The 27,390-nt window shown below is 40.1% G+C and overlaps 1 protein-coding gene and 1 long non-coding RNA gene across 6 annotated transcripts in view; one reads left to right on the top strand and one right to left on the bottom strand.

Annotated features, from left to right (window-relative positions):
* Window positions 1–27,390, top strand: part of Ktl (BTB/POZ domain-containing protein Ktl) — a 103,307-nt gene that overhangs the window by 62,601 nt on the left and 13,316 nt on the right. For 3 of the 5 annotated variants that reach the window (XM_086977795.1, XM_086977794.1, XM_086977793.1), the window contains exons 3-5: window positions 1,030–1,163; window positions 4,740–4,966; window positions 9,702–9,930. In XM_086977795.1, the coding sequence (XP_086833921.1) occupies window positions 1,032–1,163; window positions 4,740–4,966; window positions 9,702–9,930 (588 nt within the window). In that variant the 5' untranslated portion in view covers window positions 1,030–1,031. Of the gene's footprint in view, window positions 1–1,029; window positions 1,164–4,739; window positions 4,967–9,701; window positions 9,931–10,265; window positions 15,512–27,390 lie in introns of those variants that run through there. The other 2 variants (XM_022815634.2, XM_022815616.2) reach the window with 1 other exon arrangement.
* The window catches only part of LOC147758817 (uncharacterized), a 55,075-nt gene that overhangs the window by 25,848 nt on the left and 1,837 nt on the right, over window positions 1–27,390 (bottom strand). The window contains exon 4 of the long non-coding RNA XR_015319400.1: window positions 1,003–27,169. This is a non-coding gene — a long non-coding RNA (uncharacterized LOC147758817). The remainder of the gene's footprint in view (window positions 1–1,002; window positions 27,170–27,390) is intronic.

Below are 27,390 nucleotides of genomic sequence, written 5' to 3'. Positions count from 1 at the left end.
TCCGACCAAGCGACAACATATGCAAAGCACTCGATTCATTAAAGGCAGGCTTGGCGAACCGTATGGGTAGATCAATGATGAAAAGGCCAAAGAATGGAAATCTATGCCCGCCTAAGCGATCACGTTCAGCTGCTACTTCGCCAACTGAGTCGCGTTGGGTCCGACTCAAGTCTTCTCGATTTATCTCGCAAAACTATGTTGTTGATGCAGCTTGTAATTGTTATTGATCTTCACCTGATCGACTGGCTGGCTGGCTGGCTGGCTCATTGGCCAGTTCACTCCGTCGACCGCATTTGTGACTCAAACTTTTTGCAGTTTACCTTCATCCACAAGACTTACGATCGTGGATCGATTATGGCGGTAGGTATGTCCTCAGGGCATTTTTGAAACGATGATGCCAAATCTCCAATTTGCGACGACGATTTGGAGACAGAAGGATTAGGGTTTTGGCTACGTTTATACAGTCTATGGCATGGTTTCTTCCATACTCTCGTAGTCACAAAGGAGCTACGCTCCATTTTTAAACAAGCTAAAGACAAACCGCAGGTACAACATGAAGACCGGTCCATGAGTTGAATTTACTTGTCATCAAAACAAAACTAGTGATAATAACTTCCTTTCAGACGGATCAATATTTCTGTTGGTTTTAGGGCTCTGTTTGGATGTAACTGAATATTATTGACGGTGGCATGGGCTGTAGGTAGAAAAGTATACTTTGGGTACATCTTTGAAGCAGCTCAGAGTATAAATAATTATTTTGGAGCCAATGCAAGAACATTTACCTAGTGGTAAAGGTCGCCTCACAATGTGACTCGCAGAACTACTTCTGGCATAGAACCATATAATTCGTCCAATATTATCAGAGATAAAATTAAAAATTTAAGATTACCCTTTTGCAGAAAAATCAACACAAGTTTTGTCAGTAAATTAATATTTTGACTGAATAGTTCAGGTCTAGTAAATAAATTATGTAATAGTAACAGTAATATTAATGGTACATACTTGTTTTGTGAACGTTTCCTGATGCAGGAATGTCGGACGAAATCATCGAGCTGAATGTTGGCGGGACCTCATACACAACAAAGAGGTCCACCTTGATGAAGAAAGAACAGGGATCCTGTGTTCTCAGAGATCTTTTCACTGACGGAGCCAAAGACTCCCAGGTAAGAGCTGCATAAAAAACCCTTGTTTTTTTTAAGTTAAAAGAATCCATAAAGCTTCATAAATCTTAGTCCTAAAAAAGACGTTGCTCGGATGCAAGCCCTCAGGTAATTTGTCAGAAGAAATGATTAGCTGAAAGAAGACAAGCTTTAGTCCACAGCTGGCAATAATTGCAAGATTGGTCTGATAAATCTGCCCCGTACGTAAACGGATTAATGAAACGTCAGCTTTGATGTATTGGGTGAAGCTGAATAAATTTGAAGCATATCTATATGCACATGGAAGCGATAGGGAAGAGGCTGAGAAGACTTCGTTACGCCTGAGAGCACTGTGCGAATACCTCGGTACTTCAAAGTATTACAGGGCCTTGAAAATTGCGCATAGGTGATTCAATAATACCTCTTAATCCAGTATCCTGACACAAAGTAAACTTGGTAAGTACATTATCTTGTCGTTGTTAAAAAACAAATTCTTTGACGTAGATATTTTTATAAGATGGCTACATAGTCTATGACCTTACTATATGATTTACATGGAAGCATCTTAAACGTATAATATAGACTACGGCTTCGTATAAGGGCGGCCCACCTATACGCTTTCATGAGCATGTCGTGCGTCAGGACACGTTAATCACCGTACCACAACAATAAAGCTCTTGTCAAAATTGCAAGTATTCTTAAATTTGTAAAGATTTAGGGTTGAAGGCGTCTGTTCGTTTCTTACCGAGATACATGTCGATCTTTTATTCAGCGACGCCCGCTTGATGTAGTTTATTTGGCCGATAGAACCGATCTACTGAGCTGCTATTGAGAACGACTGAAGAATGAGGCTCGATGAGAAGCTCTGGTATACCCGCAGCTAGATATGATAGCTTTTACCAGCCGATCGGTTCTAGCTAGTGTTGTTATCTCATTACAATTATTTTATATATATAATCCGGCATCAATCATTGCATCATATATGGATTTGCCCGCTGCTTGACTGCTATATTTATAATCACCAAATGAGACTTCACACGAAGTTTCTGGTAAAAAGCACAATTATTACCTAAACAGAATATTTTCGGTTACATTCATAAGTAGATGATTTACTAGAATTTAATAAAAACAGTTCAGCACGATTGATACGTCAACAAACGAAAGCTAAACTTTAGAAGAAATAAGAACTAAATATTTTTTAGCATGTTTTTTTAGTAATAGCGCTATATGTATTTCGAATACATCAGTATGACTATTTCCCCAGTCGTCACCGCTAACCTTTCATCTAGTAAACTTTACGTTACGGTATTTTTATAAGACATACGAAAATTATAGGCTGGTTATGATGGGGAAGTTGATTTGTAATGTACCGCATTTTCACAAGACGTGACACAACTTAATGCTGACCCTTTCCTCGTATTCGCTTAAAAGATAATGCTAACTCGTGCAGACATTCTTATAAACTACACCTTCGTGTACAGCTACCCCCTGACACCATGTTGTACAAGAACAACCCCTCTATTTTGTAATCTACTGATTTTGCTCGATGACCCCTGTAAAAAAAAACGTACCCCTGGAGGATGTGTGAAGGACGTTGCAGTAGTGCCAATGTTCCAATCTCTCGTTGACGCTCTATCACCAAAGTGACGATTGCACGTTCGCGTGTGTATTTTTAACAGTTCCACATGTCTAAAAGTACATGATCAAATTTTCTCCTAGTCCAACGAGCTGGATGGAGCTATACGCTCTGATAACTGAGAAATCCATGAAATCAATGGTAGTTACGCGAATCGCGGGCGTTCAGTATATAGTGAATTATTATAACGTAATTCAAACCTGGCAACATAGAATCCTCGTGCTAATGCGTACACTTACGTGAAGCACACGGGGCTTGCAAACAGGTTTCTGTCGTTACCTTTATCAACATATCGTCTTGCCTTCATTCCTATTTCGGATCGCTTTACTGTCAATTCAAAAGTCCCTTTCACTTAATGCTGAAACGATCGAAAATCGATCGTTTTAGCATTAACTAGTAACCCAATCTGATCTTACAACAGTCGTATGGCTCTTTATTAAGTCTCCCCATTAGCTGTCTACATCAATAGCAAACATTAGTTGTACACAACAGTTAGAACCCTTTTAATGCTCTTACGTCAAATAAGTAATATACGTAAAAGCCAGCTTTTTCATCTAAAAAAGTTAAATTTCGCGCCGCGTTTCACAGTTACCACGGCCTAGCTACACTACACCTAAATAACGTACAGTATACGGCATGGAGCACACAGTGAACTGATTCTCTCGGCAATTCATCCATCCATCCATCGTCGGGCGTTATACGAGAACTTTGTCTGCCGTCTGACCGGCTGGATAGAGAAAAATTTAATTTTCGCTTCGAAGTATTTCATTAATAACAATAATGGGATACTGCGAAATCACGACGTGGTGAAAGTCAAAGATCTGTCAATGTGATGGGTCCACTTTCTAAAGTACAGTGAAGTCGTACTGCCATTCGGTGGGCCGTTTGTACTTGGGACGAACACTGCGTAGAGAGAGGCAAACGTCTCCTTTAGTGGTAGCTACAAGTCGCACCAGAGCTACGAAATAAGAGAAAAGCCAACGCCAAAGCAGACGAATTTCCGTTATACGTTTCAGCTGCTTTTTCGTGTTGTCACCGCAAGCGCGTATCCAAAGCAAAACTAAACAATGAAAGCATTTTTCAGTGACGCTGCTTTATCATTCGACGGAAGACGGTAGACAGAAGGCTGACTAAAGAGACACGAAATGAATCGGAAGCAACATGGCCGTTAGCGACTTTACGGCTTGTTGCTTTTGAACTGCTAGAGTTTATAGAAATGATTACAGCCTAGTACCTGCGTAGAGGACGCGCCAGTAGGCCCCTGTTCAGTTATCTACGGTACTGGCACCAACAGCCAGGTTCTATATATAAAGGTTCTATAAAATTTATTCACTTGGCTCTTATTGCACATCCTAATAAATCAACGATTTTCTGGTTAATGATAGAGTCATCTCATGAGCGTCAGGATCGAAGCAGGCTATCTGCCCTCATTTCAAAATTGAATTTAATTCGAGACTGGATTTTTTTTTTAACGTTAAGGAACACTGCTACAGGGCTGTTTTCAAGGACAAATACGTTTAATTGCTTCAGATCATTGATTCAGATCAAACCCGATTTCTAACGTTTGTTAAGCACGGCAATGAGCCATGTCTCAGCGATAGCTCATTTATACAATATTTTCTGCTGTTTTGCCCGATAACTTACGTTGACTAATCTATAAATCAAATAATTTAGATTTCCTCTATAGGATAATTCATTTCTTCCAATTTTCTACTAATCCGTTTTGCTAACTGTCGATTAGCATTGAGCGCTATAAAAAGAAATAATTCAGATTTCACCAAATGAATGCTGTCAACCGTTCGCAACTATCGGTATATACTATTAATATCTCACAGAACAAAATATCAGTAGCTTCACTAATAGAGACAGATACGATGATTTTGTGAAACAGGGCAAAGGGTAGATCCCTGCTTTCCGCTTATTTATCATACTATTTCGTCGTTTTGTCCTGGATTTCTATTTAGGGTCGCCTGTTCGTGGACCGTGATGGTGCATTGTTTCGCTATGTGCTCGACTACCTTCGCAACGGTAAAGTGACTTTACCTGAGGGCTTCACAGAGCGTGAACGACTTCGCCAAGAGGCCGAATTCTTCCGGCTGGCCGAACTTTCGGCTGCCCTCAACATTTCCGGAAATGCTACCTCACTCGTACCCTTCCCCGGCCAGCCGGGCTACGTCACGGTCAGCTACAGGTAAATTTGCCTTGCGCCAAGAATAGACCTGATCAGTAGCGTTTGACGTGGGCATTTTGTTCGACATAATAAAACTTTTTAGACAGACGTCGATTGTCGGTGTGGGTTTAGAGTGCGCTAAATATCTCGCTTGGCATATACCGTAAGCTAAAGAGGAAGATTTTTATCTAATTGGAATAATATTATACGGTTTGACAAGTTTCGCAACGAAACAATGCATTTTCGAATAAAGTGGGGGGTAATCCTCCCGCATTACTATCGAAATTAATTTTAATAGGTACATGCTTGTCGGGGCCAACACATTAAATCTATTACTCACTGTTCGTAGGAATGGCAGCAAACAGAACATAGAAATTCTTTAAAAACTTGATTCATTGATTAATAGCTTAGTTAACTGGTGAAGGTTTATCAGTTCCGTTTTATAGTGCTCATATTTTCTGGACAATGATCTGTGCTTTAGGTAATATGGGCCTCGACATTTTTAATGAACTATCCATTAAAGGCAACGAGCTATACGTACCATCAGAATTACGTAGTTTTTTTCTTTTTTAAAAAACATTACGCTCTCTAAATACATCATCTCATGGTTGGTGAAATGATTTCTACGGACATAGCCAGCTATTGTGTATTAAATAAGGTATGATATACGCACGCCTTCATTAAGTGCATTTTCAAAGATTTAGCTTTCTTTAACTTTCTATAACTAATGTTTTTGCAGAGCCAATAGTAAGAAGCTATGCTACTAAAGAAAGTGCTGTATCTCAAAACGGGACAATATCGAAATACTATCGAAGGCACTTCCTAGTAGTCTTGGCATGTGTATATATGTAGTAGGCCAATATCAGGTGTCCAATTCAGGATAGATCTCCTAGTAGAATGTTTCTGTGTGCGACTGCACGACTATGAGGGATGTGTTTTATGTACGGTTCGAGAACTTAACAAATATATAACTATAGACGTATTTTAGTATTGACATGTTCAGTACTCGTCGTTGTATCTCATGATAAGAAGTTTACGAGTTTTTCTCTGTTTTTGAACGTGCACTCCTGTTGAGTCTCTAACACACGCTGGCCAGGGTTCGGTGTGCAAAATACCGTGCAGAATGGATAAGCAGGCCATACCTGGATCGCGTCACGAATTCTAGTTTAACTTCCTTCTTAATCGTAAGGGCTCGCAAGAGAACGCTGTTAGAAAGGTGTAACCTAAAGCCGAAGTCTGTTCCTTTTCAGCCAAGGTAAATATATTCGCTAGAGTGTGTTTTATTTTGGAAGCAAAAGGCCTCAAGAAAAAAGGTGACTTGAAAGGCAGACTGGCAAAGCTAACGCAGATGAACCAGAAAACAGAAACTAATGTACTGTGAGTGTTCATACACGGTCTCTATCTGTGTATCGAGAGAAGCCTATTGATTTTAAAATGGGAGTCAAGTAATGCTAATAGATAAGGCGAATAATTATGAGTTTATTTCCGATATGAGAAGTAGGTAAGTTCCATTTTAGATATTCAGTGGCTACAAAAAGGAGATGCCTAGACGAAGCATGAATTTCTCAACTGCGAGGTTCTTCGTTTAAATCCTGGCTGATGCGGGTGCAATATATATGCAATGTTTCGTGTGAGGGTGGATGCTCAGCTCTGACAGAAAAATGATCATCATAGTTTCGTTTATATACAGTAATTTATAGGTAAGTTCCATATACGATTCAAGTTGCTATAATAGAATAATAGTAATATATAATTTGTCCGCTTCGCGTTTATTTCAAATTTTTACGATATGCCACGATAGTGAGCTCAAATTGTACAAGTAAACAACCTCCATACGCTTATATAGCACATTTTAAGAAAGTTCGAGGCTATTTAGACACGAAAGACGTATTAGCGAGCGCAGCAACCCTATCAAGCCTTACCTTAACCCACGAGAAGGAACCGCAGCTCATAGAACTAGGTACGTAACGACGAGATAGTATCAACATCGTAACATTGAAGATTTTCCCAGACTGTTCAAGGGTCGACATAAACTATCCTTCAGCCTTTGTTTGACCTCGCTCTAGCTAGTCGACGCTACTGGTTTCATAAGAGATGAATACTCATATTAAAACAAGCCGATATCCTTCGCCAGAGCGAGCGCTACACTGTGGCCAGATTAGGTAGAGGGCCTGGTTAAGGCTAACTAGGCATCGCATCATCCAATTGGATGGTTCCAGGCGTAGGCTCATACAGACGCGCCGAGCTGCACTACTTCTGTGCTCCTCTGACCCTAAAACCACTTTACCCGTCTTTTACGATGGACTTGGCGTCTCGTAACGCCCTTTTCTGCCAGCACTCCTCAATACATTTGGAATCAATTTAGACGCAAGGCACTGCTTCCAAATCCACCACATGCACACCAGAAAACCCAAATTCTGTGCTATCATCATTTTTGTTGTTTCCGTGTTTTTTCTTCCCCCTTTAAATAAAATGTATTTCGTTAACAAATGCCCCACATTGTTCTAACATCCATCATATACAGACGTCTTCTTCCTTTCGGGAACTGCCAATGGCGTATACAATAATAGGGCAAATCTCTCCAAATAATCTCACCAAAATATTATACAAGCATAGGCTTCACTGAGATTCCTTTTAACAAAATGCGGTCGTTAGTCTATGCGGATGCGTCTGAGAGTAAACGAACTATATATAGGTATATTATTTTTTTAAATAAGCAGATGTGCGCACGCATGCTTTGTACACTCAAAAGGATAGCAGTGCAGTCAAGCGAGTATCTGAGGTTTGCCATACTTGCATAAAGAAGGGAAGGACCGTACATAAGGGTCTCTTCACGGATCGTTAGAATATTTCCTAAAAGAAGGCTATTAGTTCATTGTACTTTGATCCAAGATGTATCAACGCGCGTTTCGTCCTTCTCCTACCTACCCTTCTAAGAGGTACACTTACAAAAGGAAGCAATATATGCTTGATAGCTTTTCATGTTCTTTGGGGGAGATAAGTAAGTTGACCGAAATAGTCAATTATTTAACATAACTGTTCTCCGGAAAAATGTTCACAAGCCAAAACGAAATAACATCGTGTTAGTTTAGTACCTTTACGTACAAAACGATAACTAATTGTACGAAATTGCTTAAAAGTATTTGACTTGAGGAAGAACCAACTGTCGTGTTTTATATATTTGTCCGCATTCGCAAAAGTCGAAACAACAAACAAAAAATTTTAATAACAGCAAAAGAAAGAAAAAAAAAGAAGATGTGATCATAGTCAACTCGTTTTCTGCCAGACTCTTCATGTGAAATGTTACCTGGACACTGTTTCGTAGATACGTTCACTTATAAAAAAAACGAGTGAATTTTGGACATAGTTAACAAAAAGAAAAATCAGTCAAATCACGTTGGTACTTACTGAGGCAATTAACCTTGAATAGGTGTCGTTAACTGCGTGGACGACAGGTAGTAAGTTAGCAAATATAAATATTAAGATCACATCTAAAAAAAAACTGTGACACATAGAAGAAATTACGCGCAGAAAGAGATAAACAAAAAAATTTCTTCTTATCGAGGTACTATATACAATTTTATGCAGTGGTAAGTTCGTCCGCCGAAGTGCCAAATGGTCCATTTGGTCTCACAAATTTTTATCGACTAATGTGAACTTCCGTTGGCTCATGCAGTCGAATTAGCTATACCTGTAAAGGAAGTAGCTGTAGTAGAGGGTCATTGTTGGTGTTCTTCTACCAATTCTGGAATTCTAATTATCTCACATAGGACCAACTCGGCCGTAATCCTTACGCCGCTGCTTTTCGTGTTCCCGGCAGTCGAAAGGCCAGAAGACGTTGCGAAAGTATGAACTGCCTTCCTCATTCGACTTGTCCATTACCCAAGCGTGATTTAAAGTTTATTGCTCAGGGTATATTTTGTACAAGGTGCGCGCGATAGCTGATACTGATTAATGCATTATAGATAGCTTTTACAAAAAATGTTCGGCTAAACTAGTGCTAACTACTTGTTTAGGATAGAAGTAACAACTCTGCCAAAATATTGTAACATCTAGTGGTAAATGGACCGCTTTGGGTGCGTGTATATGATCATCTCTCTAAGAAAATAAAAATTTGTTTTATTTGTCAATATCGTAACCAAATAACCCACTTTGTGTTACTGACGCTCGTAGATTTTTCTAATATAAACAGTAAAGTAACTTAGCCTCTTCTGGCGTCTATGGATAAACCAATAGCAAGTCAAGGCAGCTCAAGCACGGCTTTTGGTACGAAACCGGGGGAACATCGACCACTTCATACGCTATCATCATACATTTACCTTCTCAGTACAACCAGCGAACCACATCAGAGTACCAGTATTTTATGACCGTTCAGATAGTGAATGTCTTACAAAGGTTGGAAACTGAGTTGTTGGTTATTCAAGGCCCATTCTGAAACATAGAATCTATAATGGATACCACATTGTATGTAGATCTAGTGAATTTCTTTTTTCTCAAAATCCGTGTTTCTAACTCGCATGAAGTTTTAATGACAACAGCCCGTTCACTCTGTTCCAAGTCCAGATCCGTGGGCCAAGCGTTCTCTGTTTGCGCTAGCACCCAACATACCGCTCATTGTTTAGGCCTCTTTGTTGTAGAAAAGCTCTGCTTTACTCTACAAGAGCAAATCTGGAAAAGAAAACATCAGTGAGTGTCCAACGCAATCCGTGCGCATACTATCGCCTTACTTAATGGAAAACATAATTTTTCATTCCAGGGGGACATTTGCTTTCGGCCGCGACGGTTTGGCGGATGTAAAGTTCCGCAAGCTAACCCGCATCCTCGTTTGTGGAAAGGTGACCATCTGTAGGGAGGTATTCGGGGACACCCTGAACGAATCGCGTGACCCAGATCGAGGCCAAGATGATCGTTACACCTCACGGTTCTTTCTTAAACACAATTCCCTTGAGCAGGCCTTCGACATGCTGCAAGAAGCACGCTTTCAGGTAAAACTGACGCCCAGGCACAAAGTACGCCTTTTGATTATGGATGACGAAAACAAATGCGTGTAGCACTCATATCCTATTTTTACCATTAAAGAAAAATTAATTTCCATTTGATTGAAAGAAATGGATTGCTGATAAATTTTATTACCTTACTTTAAGTAATAACTGAGCAGTAATACGAAAAAAGAACTATCTCCCTTCAAACTTCAGCAAAAATTAAATTCTCCTTTGGATTGTTATCATCCATAATTTTATAGTAATCGCGTAGTTACCGTGCAGTTTGACTAGCAATTGAAGTTACTTTTTCCATATTTTGTTATATGCTTTCGATAAAGTGCGTGTGCGCTTGCGGCTCGGGTACTTCATGCGGCGGCAATGGCGGCGAACCTTTAAAACCCGGCCTCGATTCAGAAGAGCAACGATGGAATCATTACAATGAGTTTGTCTTTGTTAGAAATTAGAGTGACGATTTAACTCATCGGAAAATGAAAAGCATGTTACTGAAATTCGGCTTACCGAACACCAATAGAACAAACAGTCTAGCGGCTATATATTATAGCATCAATAATATGCATCCAGGTTAACAACAGCTAGTAAATAAACAGGAAAAATACTAAAAGCTCAACAATTCTAGATTCTGTTAGGTTCGGATACGTGATTACTGACAACAAGATAATGACACGAAATAATAAACTAATTATATATTTGAGGACAATTCAAATTACAGCGGATAAGCTAAAATACATATACATACAATAATAAATAGAGAGCAAGACTGTGCGTAATGATTAAGCGACAGTGAGAAAGTAAAAAGTAACCTTGTGAAAAAGTCCACTAATTGATAATAAAAATAATTAGTAGTACATAGTAAACATAATAGTAGCAACAACAACGTAAAATACAAGTGAATTCAGTCTTATTCGGATTTAGTCGCCAGTCGAAAGGGAGACATGGCGAGAAGGATAGACCTTGCTTTCGGGAGGACCACGCAAGATATTCTAGTATCCGCCGTCCAACTCTAGCAAGGACCTTACCGCTTCCTAGACAAGTGAGACCTCCACCTCCCCGCCAAAACTCCTTACCAACTAAGCCCTAATGATGACAGAAAAGCATTATCCCAATACATGTATGCTATATATTGACATAAAACAGTCAACAGAAACAAAAGCTACTTATCGTCGTAGTATTTCGTTATCCTAACATATGAATTAGCAAAACAAAAAACAATTTGTAATCGTTGTTAGTGATGTCAATTACTTTGATGCTAGTTAACTTACAGTTAGGACCTGCATCAACTTATTGCCTCTTTTGAAAACGTAATTATGATAGTAGAAGACCTGAGAAACGAAAGCGGATTAGCCGAAAAATAAGGATAGAAAACACATCCGAATAACGTGGTGCTCTCTGTTCCTTATCGGGTAATGACACATAGACGACGATTTAAAGGTATGGGACCTCGAATTAAACGGCCGAATTTCCCACTTGTCCCTCCACGAGCCACCTCACCATGGTATCAATATATATATATATATATCCTTCAGGTAAAAGTTCTGCCCGACAGAGCAGATGGCCACGTGGTAATGGACGGTGGGCATTAATGGATACCTGAGGCGTTAGCAGCAACGTGTAGGCAAAATGCAAACTCATTTCGTTTCCTGTTATAATGCTCCACGGCTGCTAGTCACTACTAGGCTGTCGAAGCATTATTGGTAACTTATTTACTGGTCGTTCAGTTTACGTGGCGGTACATCAGAAATGTGAAGTCTGCTGAGTTTCGAATCTAACGTATTTCTTACGAGTGAGTTCGGCGTACGAAAAAGCAAGTAAGGTAATACAGAGAAACGCGTTGAATTTTCAATTCCATTACTGCAACTTGTCTCCCATCCTGGAACGCTTCTTGTTTATCTAACGAAAATTCTTGATACTTGTAGGATAGTGATGATTATTTCTCCTGCTGATGTATGTCGAGCAGTTTTTGGTTAAGTTCCAAAAGAACAGATCTGACATTCGTGTTTTTGGCACTTTTAGACGTGGGGATAGAAGGACTATTAATAATAGTCAGGTAATGCAGGAGAGCATCCGATGAAGGTAGCGGAGAAGTAGATTGAAAACAACTTGAAGTTGTCATCTATATAATACTTAGGGATAGTAGTAATATTATTGCAACCACATTTCGTAGCCTGGCAATTAAATTGAGTAATGATTTTAAGTACACTATTAAGAATACACTATAAAAAGGGCGATTATATGTAAAGTACTATTGCGATAACGTGATACGACGGTCTGATGTTGCGCAAAAATCGATCAGTAACTAAGTTTCTATTAAATTATGACAAAGGGCGCCTGGAAAATTGTAATGAGAGCCTGAAGAAAGCGTCAGTTGAAGAGCAGATACCCTCAGGAATGGGGAGATCGTGTTTGGCGCGCAACTTCAGACGCACATAGAATGGTTTGAGCTTTCGGTCCACAGAATGCTTTGGTCATCCTAATCTCTTTTTGATCTTATTCTATTTCACTATTATGCTGTAGGCAACTTGAACGAAACGTTATTACAGATAAGACAATAACTATATACGCATACGCAAAAATATAATTATATAAGTATATATACAGAGTTAGTTGCTGTAGAAAAGATTAACGGAACTAAGTTGTCGGTGCGTGATGGCCTCTACCATGTACTAGAATAAGGATATCCATATATATGTATATGTACATATATATATATATACATACACAAAACAACAATAAAATGTTTGAACAGGAGAAAGAAAGAAAAGGTGCGAGGAGATTTTCCTTGAATTATGCCCTAACCTATCATTAGGACGAAAACTGGGACCTCCAGTTAGGATGTACCGATAGACGACTCTGTGGTTCGCGCTTGTTGCCCGTCTTGCTGTAGGTTTGATGACAATAAATGTAAAATTGTTCCTCTCACACACACGTAATTGTGTGAAATTGAAGTTTAGTAGTCGCGTCAGAAAGCGACCTTCAATCAGATATCGGTTTTCGCACTTTGTTTATTAAAAAAAAAGGAGCGACACAACGCTCGCTCAAGCTGCGGCAGAACATAACGTGGGCTTTTGGGGCGTCTCTATTTGTAACGGGCCCTGTTACCCGTTATACCTGATCTACCTTTGAAATTAGGACAGTTTATCCTCCCAGAGATGTACTAGTGAACATGACAAAAACAAATGATTAGTTAGTATGACGCTAGCTGAAAAATAGATGTGGGCAAGATAGCCGGATAGTTTAAAAAAACCGAAAAGTATCGTACCGCTTATCATAACTACGGAGAGGAAACGGTCGATGAGTTTGGCTGCGAACCAGCGTTCGCAAGTTGAGGTTACATTTCTGTGGTCGTGGAGACGGGCGGTCTAGGGAACTTATTGTCAACGGAAATGTTTAGTAATACGGTTATTGCACCGAAAGCAAGTGTAAGAGAATAAAAGAGCAAGTAAGGCTATCCGCAGACACTCTAACTGTAAATGAATAAACATAAAATGGTAACTATACGTAAGAGTTCTAGATCCAAACAGGGTGTGATCAATATAGTTCTATTGAAAAGAAGATCGAAAACGAGAGCAGAACCATGCCAAATGCAGGGTGAAAAAACAAAAAAAAAAAACATACTGAGAAGGTAAAAAGGTAGAATGAGAGGAATCCGAAAAGAAAAAAAAGCTAATTTAGATTTCCGCAGTAGAAAAAAAAGTATAAGGATGCAGAACGTTCTAAGGAATGGCAGTATGAGAATTAGTTGTTGAAAAGTTGATCATAATAATAATAATAACGTTAAACCCTAGGACACATACATGAGACACATACTAATACACATATATACATACACAGAGAAAAGTACGTGCAGGAAAATAAGATGAAGAGAACTAAGCCGCGCACACGGTATGCCAAACACAAAAAGAGACGTAGGCGGTTTGTTTATTTCAGCGCTATTAGAAATAAGCCGCTACAACAAGACATGGTCATCGTATTAGTCCTGATGGTATCGGGTAGCCGAAAACGTCCGCCAAAACGACGAGTAAGCAGGAACAACGACGCTGAGAATGGACGAAAAGAAAAAAAAAAAAAGAAAAAAAGAAAAAGAAGCTACTCAGTATAAGATCACATGCATAAACTGGTTAATGGGTTTACTATGCATAGAGCACAGCATTAATCTCGTACCCTGTAAGTTGCTTTCTTACTCTTTACATCATCAGCATAATTGCGACACACGCTGGCGGATGTGAGAGGCAAACTGTGAAGAGTAACTTGCCGGTCATTGCCCATGCGGTGGCTATCCGTAAAGCCGCAATATGCCAAGCACAAGCAGGAATAGCGCACGTTAGATATACTTAGTTAACTTGTTGCAGTACATTAAGATGTGAAGCCTTCTGTCCGTCTTCATTGCATGATACCCGCGCATATGCTGCTAACCGAGAGAAGGGGCCGCTAGTAAATAAGAAAGTCGGTTTCGTTAAGAGCCAGTCTGATCTGATTCTGTTTACGAAATGATCCGTGGTTACTCTGGTACACAAATACCGCATCCTCAAGATCGCCAGCCAGCTTGATACTGGATTAGGTAACGATTAGACGAGTGAATGGTTTCACGCTTTGACTATAACGTCACTATTAGTAACAACTAAAATCATGAAAGTAACATATATAAGTGTTATCGTTATAGCAGATATTATACATAACGTTACGATGATACCGCTAGTGAATGTCGTATATATACATACGACATATATAATTTATGAACTACTAGTTACAACGGTAGCTATAATATATTGCTAATTAACTTAAGATACATCATCGGCGCTGGAGGCGGGAGCGTTACTCTACCCAATAACGATAATTAATGTATCTATTATATATAAATATACATACATATATTCTATTATACCATGCAATCTTCTTCATTACGAATCATCCATCATACCACTGGTGACCAAAGGTACAACAACAAGAGTTAGTATAACGATAATGCTACCTATGTCTGTAATAATGAATGAATCCATTATTCTATGGAATATCTGCACATGTATATATATACATGAAGCACACGCTATCCTACATATAGGTATCTGCCACGAAGCGGGACCTAGATAGAAACAGCTGATACATTGTTACCGGTTGGCGATTTTGAACGTCGGTTGAGGTCGCCGTGGTAGGGGCAGTTCCACGGCTGGGGCGTTCGACATTCGCGTTAGCCTGGAACATCCGCTGCGGCTTCTGATCGACGTACTATTGGCTGGTTACTATCACTTAACGTTTATGTTACTCAGGTGATCAATGAGCAAATCGCCTGATGGCTGCTGTATTTAAAGACCCGGTTCATTGTATGAATATAACGGTAATAGATTCAGGACGGCAGAGACACTATCCACCCTTTACGGAATCGGGAAATATAGGCCGAGCAAACGTGATTAACGCTCAGATCAATGTGTTTTGGATGATAGACAGATTGGTTGGCTGGGCATAGGTGTTGGGATGAACTTAACTTCCCAGTTAGTTTAGGCTGTTTTTTGCGATCGTCATTTATGCGTCATGCTATTCAACAATAAAAACACCACCGCCGTCAGGTATACTTCAAAAATGTTTTCTTTTTTAAACATTACAGGATTAGTACGATGGCGTTAGATATGAGTGTTCGGATTAGCTTAGCAAAACATAACCTGAACACTCATAGCTTTAATAACTTTTGTTCATAATCGATGGTTTTTGTTAGGAAAAAAAAAATAGTAAAGGATAATCGCTTATTACGCGGCATTTAATTGGTAATTTCTCAAACGATTCGTGTCAGATTAGGTCCAATTTCAGATATAAACTCTTTTTCCATATTTTGCCCAGGATTATTATGAGCAAAACTATGAATAGCAGCAATAGTTTTAATGCAGTTGGTTAATGTTATACCGGGATGGACGATATGAGTAAGCCGGGAACGCAACTCCAAATGCGAAGATTTTGACTTTCCTCAAACGTTTTATAGATAACCTTCCAACCAAATGCCTTCGTGTCGCCAATATAGAGGGAATGGACTAGCTCTGCAGTTGCTGCTATCTGATTAACAGGAAAAATCGGGTTAGAGTAAACCCGAAGCTGAACTTCATATGTAGAAGCGCGTCAAGAACCAATCCCCAAAGGCCTTCTTTAAGCCCCCTTTTGTTTTGGTTGCTTTTCATTGATATTAACAATGCCCTTTTAACAGTATTGCGTAGGCATTGTGTACCAGCTTCGCGTCGATGATCCGAAATGATATGACCCTTATAACTCTTGTGCTGTAAAGGAGCTATTGTTTAAATGAAGTCGTCGCGAAGTAAGTTCATACGCGTTACATTGAAGATCTAAAGCAGCCTTGAACTGTATGAATAAGGAACTCTCAGTGAAATATGCATAAATATAATCACCTGGAAGGACCATTTAGCATAAAATGCAGCACAACAATCTCCAAGTGCTATTAAGAGAAGTACAGCAGAGGAATGCGGTGCTCATGTGCTGAAGCCCTGCTGGTGAAACTCCGCTTTACGGAACAACGCTTCAAAAGCTACGAGAGTTTTCCATTTTCAAAAATCAACTACAAGCTATTATATATAGTAGTTAAAGAGCAATAGAAACCGTTGCACTGGATCGCGAGCGGGGGAATGGTGATGCAAGATTTTGCTTTGGTTGTAGAGTCTATACAGTTTTGCCCCATTAGCTTGAATGTTTAGATCAAATAATATCTTAAAGTTTGCAAGCTGCGTATTTTATCTATATATCTATTATATTTTTTCCTTTATTAGACGTATACTAAAATAATGGGCAGATAATTATTTTCCGCCCAGGCTAACGGTTACGTCTTTTCTAACAAAGCCTTCTTTGCATTGATTGAACATCTGAACAGCACAAGCCTAGCCTGTCATATTTTTTTTGCTAAAGCTTCTTACGGTGACATAGTCAAATCATCAGTCTTCACCGATAAATTATTATCATCGAAATAGCACAGTACAAAAACGGTTTGCTTATCTAACACCTGCTTTATTAGAAGTACCCGAACTCTTACGTAGACGATTTTTTCCAAAGGCAGCTGCCCCTGATCGTTCCACAACGGTGGATGGGCGGTGGATGGTAAGCGACATATCATGTCTGACCTCATCCCAGCTTCCCATTAACTCAGCTTCTAATTAGGATTGGCTATATCTGTTGCTACTTATGATGGGCTCGTTCCGTCAGGCAATTCTACCTTACTCAATTGTTGCTGCTCAGACTGCATACAATTTCAGACTTTCTTTTCCCTTCCGCTGTGCCCCGTCCTCTACCTCTCTACCCCTATAGCAACCCTCTCTTATACTTATATTCCATGGACAGTCTACCTATCATACACCCACAGGGCTTTCGAATATCCAGAGTCTTATAGTCCCTTTCTTTCAGCCTTTAGGGCCTATCTTGCTCTCCACTATCCACCTATGCCTTCTGACACCATTCTTCCATCACACACGTTTGTACTGCATTAGATATCTGTCAACGCTGCGACTGCACACGGCCCTTGCGCACATATCTCGAATATAACGACAATTTCATCCATTGTTTTATGCACTTCTTTTTTCACACAGCTGAAGGCGGAAAGCCACCTTAAGGAAAGCATCATTCACACCGGTTGTTAAGTAGCAATCCCCATTGATCTCGTTTTTCTTCGAAAAAGGCCGACTATTCCGTTTCCTTACAGCACTGCTATTCATTTTGTGCTTGCTTTTTTCTTTATCTTTTGCCACCTAAACTGAAAAAAAAGCTAACTAAAAAAGCTTCGAGATTATAGCTACCTTGACATATAGATCCGGATGTACTTCACAGTCCCGTGTTTGGTAACGCCACTGGCACTACAACAGCGAATGTCAAGCATCGCGGCAACTCATGTTCTACTGCAATAGCTTCACCGCTTTAAGCTTTAATTTGTGCGGCGTTGACACCTGTAGGAAGCAAAAATGAAAGTTCTCTCTAAAGCTCTAACGCCCGAGGGTGTTCGAGGAGGCTTTTCCGCCAAAACTATTTGCACTCCCTATCTCTTAGCCACACCCATCATCGCCCACCCAAAAACATTTACTTTTCGTCTTAATCAACGTACAACTCCTGTACATGCTAGTCTAGCATTGCACCCGCCCGCCGTTGTACAACTTTGTCCAACCGTTATTAGAACCAAAGGTATTCCGAGTACGTTCTTGGCTTTTGGACGTCAGGCGGAAGGCCTAAAGTATCACTGAAGAACTAACTCACTTAGAAGCAGAAGTAGCGACTCAGCGTCGTTGCTATATTCGCACTTACCGTGCGTTGGCAGCGCGTTTGGCTATTCTTGGCGTTGCGTCTTACCGGCAGCGATCACACAAAACGAGGAGAACGACGAGCAGAAAAAGGGCAATCGAGGCCGACTAGATTCTAAACCATAGCCTACGGAGTAGCAAGCGCTAAATAGAAAAAAAAAAGATTGAAAAATCGTATTGTTGCTCTCTTGGCGACGTGTTTTGCCAGCTCCATTTCTTCTGTATCGTTTACCACTGCATTCAGCACAGACCTGAGGATCGTTATTCCTAGAACACAATTAGATCCCCGGTTGGCCTATGGGCTCAGTGCATTCTTCGCTAGCCTGCTTTTCTACAATGCCTTACACTGTGAAGAAAAGTGCTTTTCCTGCTGCTTCTGCAGGTTGATCTAGCCTCTGCTATCCTCTTCCGCTATCATAGCTTCATTCTTCCTGTAAGCCGAAAGCCCCTCGCCCACACCACACACGCGTGCTATCTAGCTGCGGTAGCAGCACATCTTCACCTAGCACCTCACTGTACATGAAAGCCGTTTGTCGCACGGTTTTTAGCAGTTGCCACGAATCGCCGATCACTGTGGACCTAGTGTATGGTACCAATTTGGTTCGCGGCGTCTCGGTTTCTCGCTCACGGCCTTCTCTAATGTTCATTATGGTTGAGTTTCGAGCGTCAACGCCGGCGCTAGTACAAGCGTCAATAGTGGTCACATTGTTTAAAGCGTATACCGCCATTGGTGTGATATCTGAAAAGCGCTTAAGAAAGAGAAACCGGCACAGGGGTCGGTCAGACAAAGCGGAATACAAAGTACGATACCAACGGAGACGATGATGAGAGATGAACAAGCAAAAATGTGACCAAACAGAAAGGCAGACGAACGTTGCAGGACAATGGAAATGACTGCACACAAACACCTGTAAATGCCTGACCTGTTTGGAAAGCGGTACGATAATAAAAGTCATGTAGTCACTCGCGTGTTTGGAGGTCATTTTGGGATTTAAGGAGGAATGAAAATTTTGCATTTGCATATCTCAGCAGAGAGCCAATACATCTAAAGGATTGATATTACATGATTGCTTATGTACACGTTTTCCGATATAATAAAAGAAGTTGACCAACGCAGGTGAAGTTACAAAAATTGGCTTGTATACCTTTGATGGAGAATTACCCATTCGTTGGGTTGTCGCCCTAAAAAAATTGCTGAAAGTCAGCTATAGAGGAAGTTAAAATAAAATACTTTAGGAGGGTGATGAAAAATGATTGAAAGACTACATTTAACAGAAAAGATAATTTCATTAATACATAACGTTCCCGTCACTATCTTTTTAGAGACACATTATTTGACCCTTAGTTATTCAATAGCTTTTCAAAAAGTTAATTGAGCTCCAAAAGGTCAAAGAAAACATATGGCTATACTATTGGCCATGCGAGTAAGGGAAATATCTAGACTCGAAGCGACATTAAGAAGCTCTAAAGCAGTTTGTATGCGGAGTGCCAGTTATTGATTCAGAGATCCAAGGACTGAGCAGTGCGGAGTTCCGCAATTTGGGTGATGGATGGCACTATGCTTGAAATGGCTACGTCGCTGAGACCATACTTCTTATATCCTAAAGCACAATATTTTTTTTTATTAAACTGGACTCCTTTTGGATAATGAGCATAGTATCATAGTTTCGCGGTGCCTACGAGTAGATATGTTAAGCTTTTTGGCATAAAACGTGATATAGTAAACTGCAATTATTAGAACTTCCTTACGAGGATAGCTCTTCTCATTGGAAATTTGCATCAGTTCTATCTATAATCTATTGCCGTATGAATGACAACTATTCATTCTGCTGCTGTAGACGTATAAGGTATGAGAGTCTACGAGGTCTCAGAAAGCAATTTCGATGCCATGTTTAAATTTGTGTAGTTTTTCCAAGTTGTCGAGGTTTAAAAAAAATGGAATCTTTAGAGATAACGCCTGGCGAGTACAGTAAATGATAAAAAAAATTGTAACTTTTTTCCTTGTGATTCTTTCAATGTAAGGTCGAGCACTTTCGTAGTGATTTATCTCTGTTCATTGGTCTTGTCTATGTAATGTGACGTTTTTTCGTTGCCTCCTCCAGTCGATGTCTGCACTTGAGCCGTAATCGATGAATGATAGTTCGTGAAGCTGCAGTGGATAACACCTTTGCTAAACTACCAAGCAGACCCCGTAGGCTTTTGCAGCTGTACATTAGTTTTCGAGCGATAGCCCCTCGATTCGGTTGTATTGGCACATTGATATGACCGTTTGCGATGATTGTGCAAGATCAGTTTTTAATCCCAAGTCACTATTCGGTGCAACGACAGGTCAACAAGAAGCGCAAGCGTCTCTAGGGTTCTGTTTGCAAAGCCTAGTTCTCTATCTTCTTGCCTTATTCATTTGAGCAACGTGACTAAAGATATAGAATTTACACATACATCAAACATGGGTACGAAATAGGTGCACTTTGGTGTGGGTTGACTTCCATCACGACTGGCAATTTTTCGTCCTTCACCATCACGACAGATCATTAGTCATCATCAGAGTTGAAAATGTTATTGCCGACATGCTTTTAATTCTAGTAATAGTAAAATTTTCACTGAATACTAGGCTTACACGATGAGCTGGCTTTTCCGCCATCGCTCTAAAATGGAACTCATATTCCTAAATCAGTTAAATTTTCTTATTTTCCATAGCTCACTACAAATCGTCTGCTAAAAGCTCAAGTGATAGCATTCAAACGGGCATTTCAAAACGTACAAGTGCGTCTCGAACATAAAAAAAAAAGTCTTGCGAAATATCTTTATGTTAAATTATGAGATTAATACTGTACCTTGTAGACCATCGGTTCGCAGTCTGTGTCGATGCCTTCAGGTTATTACGGTGTTTTTATATGGTTTACGTAACTCGCTAAGGTGTAGCTTGAAAGACGATAAGCGCCCTTCCGTCCTAGCAGTAAACTTGAAAGGATCTAACTATAGATGCTTAACCCACTATATGTAACCGCATACCGGTGGTTAACTGCTAATGTGATAAGAAACGAAGATGTTCCCACTTAGAAGGCTCGATAGACTCCTCGACTCGAAAACGCTCCTATCCGGACCTTGACCTTAATTTTGCCCTTTATATGGGTAACTCGAGTCTCACAAACGCGAAACATCGCTACAATTGCACAATCAAATTTTGCTGGTAGCGTTTGTACTTGTGGCCCAATATACAATCCGTCACCCTATAAACACTGTGTGGTCCTATTAGCTCAATGCATAAGGGCTGCCGATTCACGCCAGCTATTTTTTTTGGTGCTAACAACATCATTTTCACTCTCGTTTTCGACTGGATATCGCAGGCAACGGGTTACCCCTCTGAATTGCTTTGCCTCTCAAGACATTTCTAGGGCACTCGACATCAAAAATTTGAAGTCTGCCTAGCCAAGGACTTCCCACTGGCTAAGGCGATTCAGTTGAAAAAGCGGGAGCAGTCGCCCGTGAAATGAGCCAGCAGCGTAGAGAACAACGGACCCTTTCGGTTATTTCTGAGACGTCAGTTAGAGAGACGAGAGTGACTATTAACACCATTCTCAATCGCTTTCTATCCAGAAAGCAAAAGCTACCGTCATCCTGTTAGTTTCTGTCAAATAAAATACAAAGATTACATTAGTGAATAGCCTTTATAGCTTCTCGCAGTACAATCACGGTACAAAGCTAGAAATATTCTATCCTTTATTGCAAGAAAGGTCAACATAGCTACAACATTTTTATGGCGTGTCTAATCTACGTTAATTTGAATATGTCATAGGCTCACGTCGCGTTACAGTCTAAACTTGAAATGTCCCGTTTGAATGGTTAACAATGTTAAAGTTGTAGTATGCTACGGTTTTAAACATGGCTCCTTTAGCTGGTCATTTATTAAGAAGTGTATACCTACCCACTGAGATTCGGAATATTCTAACCTTTATAAACGAGTATTTTTCCTTACTTCATACTAAAATACATGCAGTTATATTGCAGCAACTACATTTTTTTTCCGTAACCTGGGTGCCTGAGATGAAAGACTACGGCACGAATAATGATTTTCAATTGTAGGCTCACACAAAAACAATCGTCAACGCACCCATAGTCATTTCATATTATTAATTAAGGAAGTGACAATGTTGTGCGTATGCCTTACAATGGAACTTTATAAAGAATTTTCTTTATTCATGCAGGTTAGGTAGAACAGGCTCTTCTTTGATTGCTTAAGTAAAACATCTAAATGATTGATTGAATGTTCATCTTCGGCAAACGTGCTAATAAAGGAACTCATATGGTCTAGCTGAGCGTTATTTTCGAGCGTGGAAATCTATCGAAAATAGTTAAACTCACACTATACTTATACGAATCAACGAAAAGTTTCGTTGAGACGCCGTTCGGCGTAAAAAGGTTCCTATCAATTATTCCTTTACATTACAGGTAGTCACCTATATTCCGCGCAAACAGTTATCGTCCAGAAATTTTTCACTGCGTGAAAATGGTACGATTAACCCACGATGTGGATTTTCGTTGTAATTTTGTTCTTAGCCATTCATTCATATATTCAGTCATCTCTGTCAAAATGTAATATACCATAAACTAATAGGCGGAGATGGACTAGACGAGAAGAACCCATTTGTACTACCGTACCGTGGCCAGAAGGCCCCTACATTTGCACCGAAAGCATGCCATCATAGAGAATGTGGTCATATCTATGTAATTAGCTATAGCACAACTAACTACAGTCACCATTTATCATGGCACTCCGTATGAACAGGCCTACAAAGCGCAACGAGCTCCGTCGTAATCTGATTCAGCTTCTCCAACTGTGCTGGTGTTGGATGTTGTGAACCGTCTGATAAAGCAAAGAAACAGGACAGATATGGTTTACATATTCAAATAAAAGTAATTGTCGCGTTTTCCATACTGCTCTCGATGTGCTCGGCAAAGATGCTTTCATTTGACGCAAACCAACCTTAGGTAGTTTATTTACTTCAACTCAGTATCTCTTAGTTGGTAGAGTCTGTTATATACCTGCAAGGCGGACTTTCGAAACTTTATGGCTTTTTTATGTTTAGGTTTATCTTCAGGCGGTTATCGCCATATAAGTAACTGAAGGATCACAAATTTAAAGGTCGACTAGATTAGAACATCGCCAGCGTACATTGGTTCATAATGGTGTACGAATCTTCTTAGCAACGCTGACGGGTCTGAAAGAAGAACTTAGAATTTTAGTGGAAATTGCCTTACTGAAAGATCCTCATTCTGCGCCATCGACTTGGATAATTCCTGTTCGTACGCGGGCTCGAAGTTAGAGGTAGCAGCACGCTCGTGCTACTTCTAATTTTGCGGTTATTTTATCTCTGGGTGAAGACTACCAGACGAAGTCGACTGGTGGAGAATAAACAGTGTTAAGGTCGCCAGAGTGCACGCTGGATATTATCTAGTGTTCTATGACATACATTTGACGATGATCGAACGATCGGGAAAATGCAGCTCTATTGGAACATTTGCCGAAACCAACATAGTGCAGAATGTATGGCGGTGTTTCATTGAGATGCTTACTTTGGTTAGCAGTGCTTTCAAAGGCCTTGTTGCATATCGCGCGACGAACCAGCGTTTTTACTGATTTGCATTTGAACTTTCGATTTTGAACTACGGCCAGAAGCGGCCTCCTTTTATTCATCCGAATTAGATGAAAAAACGTAACAGCTTGATAAGTATTAACTGGTTTTTTTCGTAGCAATAACAGTGCTTCGGACTTTGATATATTTGCTCGTACGTGTCAACATTTGCCGTAACTTTTCTTCACGCCGATGATTCCACTTTTTAAAACATACGTATTTCGACTCTGCATAGAGCTTCCACTAGCGTGCATCTAAGATACTGTTCTATTATTAGCGAAACGGAACCATCTGCAATTCTTACAGTGCTATTTCCTACCGCATTTTTGTCCTCTTTATAGTCCGCCCTGCCAGAAGGAAAAGCAGCTGCTGCTGCTGCTGCTGCTTCTGCCACCGCCGCCGCCGCCAGGGCCCCGTCGTATCGCTTGCTTTTGACATCAAATTCTCACCATAACTAGTCCTTTCTACGTCCGTTAAGAGTTGCGTAGTCTAAGCTCGGTTGCTCTACTGCTTATTAGGCTGTCTTCTTTCTGAGCCTAGGAACTGTGTAACGAAACCATACGTATAAATGTAGCCTTCAGCATATTTTTTTGTTCCGTCTATTCATAGCCAGCGGTAGAGACTTCGCGCGACAAGAACGCCTGCACATACAAGAAAGTTTGCATGTATGGAGTCAGGGCTAAACCGAGGGCCTGCCAGTGAACCTGCATTCTTGGTCAGAGCCTTTCCATAACTTTCTCGTCCGCTCTATGAATGCACAGTGAATGCCCGCTGTAAAAAAAAAACTGCCGTTTTATTCTGTTAGAGTTGGCTACTGGCGACAATGTTCTTTGCGGCAGGCCGCTGCTGGCTGCGCCCATTGAAACTTACGCGGTATTATCCTCGTGTGCCTGTAGTAGATCGTCTCGACCCACCTAGTCAATTTCTACTTTAGGCAAAGGTCACGCTATATATGTATATCGTATGGTGTTAATTTCTAAGACAATTATGTTCACTCATATCATGACTACAGAGGGTTTTCTCTAGTCTCTACTATAGGAACAAAAAGCTAAGAACATGGATATTTATGTATAAATAGTAAATCGAAGCTTCGTAGTGAACTCAACGTGATGGCTTCTATAATTTTCCTCAAGTGAACCTTCAGACAACTTGTGGCTTTCCTATTCGATTTTTTTTATTGTGCTTGAGATAAACCTCCAGAATAAAGTTAGTGTCCTTTTAGGCTAGGAAGAAATTTCGCTAGCGCAAATCGCCGCAGCGCTTCAGTCATAATCTATAGAATAGGCCAATAAACAAAATCGGGCGCATCGACTTATCAGGAAATGACGCGCCTGCTGATTTTTCAGCACTACTCTATTGATGAATGTGACTCCTTTTTTTTATATCATCACCGCGATTCAGATCCATTGAAAAGATAGATTCAAACATTTTAAAAGTTTCGATAGCATTGAAGATATCGCGATTGTGGGATATACGATATCTTTTTTTTTGGCTGGTAACCTGCCTGATTCCATCAACTGGTTAATTGCTCCACTTGCGGCGTAAGCTTTTGACACTAATACTAATAAATGCAGGGCAACTTGAATGTAGATCCGCCATTTATACTTGTGCTATAGTATTCGGCATTTGTAGTTAAGTTATCGAGAAGTTAATCTGATCAGCCCTGTCGATTCTTGCCGTAGTTGTGCAGGGGGGTAGATGATGACAATTGCTTGATAAATGAAAATCATGTGCGACAAAATCCTCCTTGTAGTAATAGGCTACTATAAAGATACCCAGCGAGGCCGGACAGGTCAAGTCAGAATAATCAATAACAGAAATAAAAAGGGCAAGGAAGAAGGGTGATTCCGACTAGCGATTATTAGATAGAGAAGGCACCACAAATGCAGTTTAGCAAAATGATCATTAGAATATATTTTGCTAAAGCATTATCCCTTTTCTATTTTTAAGGCCTTTAGGTTGTTTTGCCGATTATTTGCAGGCCGCACAAATTGGTTATTTATCGCATTTGGACCTAAGTACCCGAAATTCTGCATAAATTTCACCCAGCAGAAGATGATGAACGAATTGTCCAGTTTCTGGTATACGTCTTCGAATTCACTGTCGACAGCATCCGCGGGAAACGCAACATCACAATCAATTTTTTTTTTCTTTTTATTGATCGGAATAGTCAGTCTTCGTTACGAGTCGTCGCAATTGACTGGCGGAGAGGTGGCTATGCGTGATGTGTTAAGAGGGTTCTTCTAAGTTAATCGTGTTTTTCCTTCCCTACACATCGATTACTCAGACAATATATTATACTGATTAGCTGGAGCGTGTCCAAATGAATCTGCATTGGTTAGGACATTGCTGTGCCGAGGATATCGGCGTTGGCCAGCGTGGCGACTGGAACGAGCCTATTTCAGCCGTCGTAAGTGGTAGGAAAAAAAGGCTTAAGCTAACGTCCTTCGTCGCTCTTCTATCTCAAAATGAGAAGAGTCCATTGGAGTCGATATAGAAGACTATGCAGCAGGAGCAGGAACAATAACAGCATCGATTTCGTGAGCAAGAAGAAAAGGATCGGAGCTATTTTTGTTCGTTCGGTTCGTCATCCGAGATATCGTTTCACCCCCGTCACACCCCGACGATCGAAGCGGCTAGGCCAGCCTTCATTTGATCATGTGGCTCGTAATTGTGGATCATCTGACGTTTTTTTTTACTAAGCGTATTCATGTATACGTGTATACGTTATTGCCGTTATTATTACAGTAATCGTATACTAAATAATCCTCAAATATCGAATGCACATCATTAAGACACTGAGAACTAAGAAAAATTATTGGCTTATACAATACATCTTGGATAGCCTACGTCTACCGATTTATCGAAAGATGAATATATCGGTTTCCTAAACTAAAGGCTCAAGTTGTGAAATCATGCGTTACATTAGGCTTAACTGTCTCTTATAAATTCAGGCACGAGTACAAAGGCCAGCTCGGATCATTCTGCATGTTATTCTAGTTTCACCTCAATATAATTCAATTCAACCAGTTCGTATGTTGCAAAAAGCAGCTAGTATTAACTATATGTACTTATCGTTTGGTGAGAGCCAATAGAGGCGCAGCAGCGAGTCCAGTTACTACTAATGAAATGATACAAGTTAAGGGTTGACATGACTAAAACGGTCCGTCCGTACTTGGCTAGCAATAACTTAATATCGGCCACAGAATCCATGGCCACTAACCAGAAGAATGTCTTCAGCAGTACGATAGGCCAAAGCTAAACGGTCAATATGCTAGCTTAGTTAAATCGAATTCTGGTCCATTTCTGTCCGTTATTCTGAAACAAACGTAGAATTGCTGATTGGGGACATCGCAACACGTATATCCATCGTACTTTAGGCACTAGACTTCTACTTAGATCGTTTTATCTATTCTCTAGAAATTGAGTATAATCGTACCTTTTTTTTTTTTTTTTTTAACTATTACATTATGACAGTTTCGATCTTCATTTGATATGGCTGCTTGGTCTAGTAAGAGTTTATTTACATAGATTGTCGT

The sequence above is a fragment of the Varroa destructor genome, unplaced genomic scaffold (genome assembly GCF_002443255.2).
Source record: "Varroa destructor unplaced genomic scaffold, Vdes_3.0 BEIS01000001.1, whole genome shotgun sequence".
Classification (NCBI taxonomy): domain Eukaryota; kingdom Metazoa; phylum Arthropoda; class Arachnida; order Mesostigmata; family Varroidae; genus Varroa; species Varroa destructor.
Note: the sequence above shows the minus strand (reverse complement) of the source record. Positions and strands in the feature narration are given on the sequence as shown.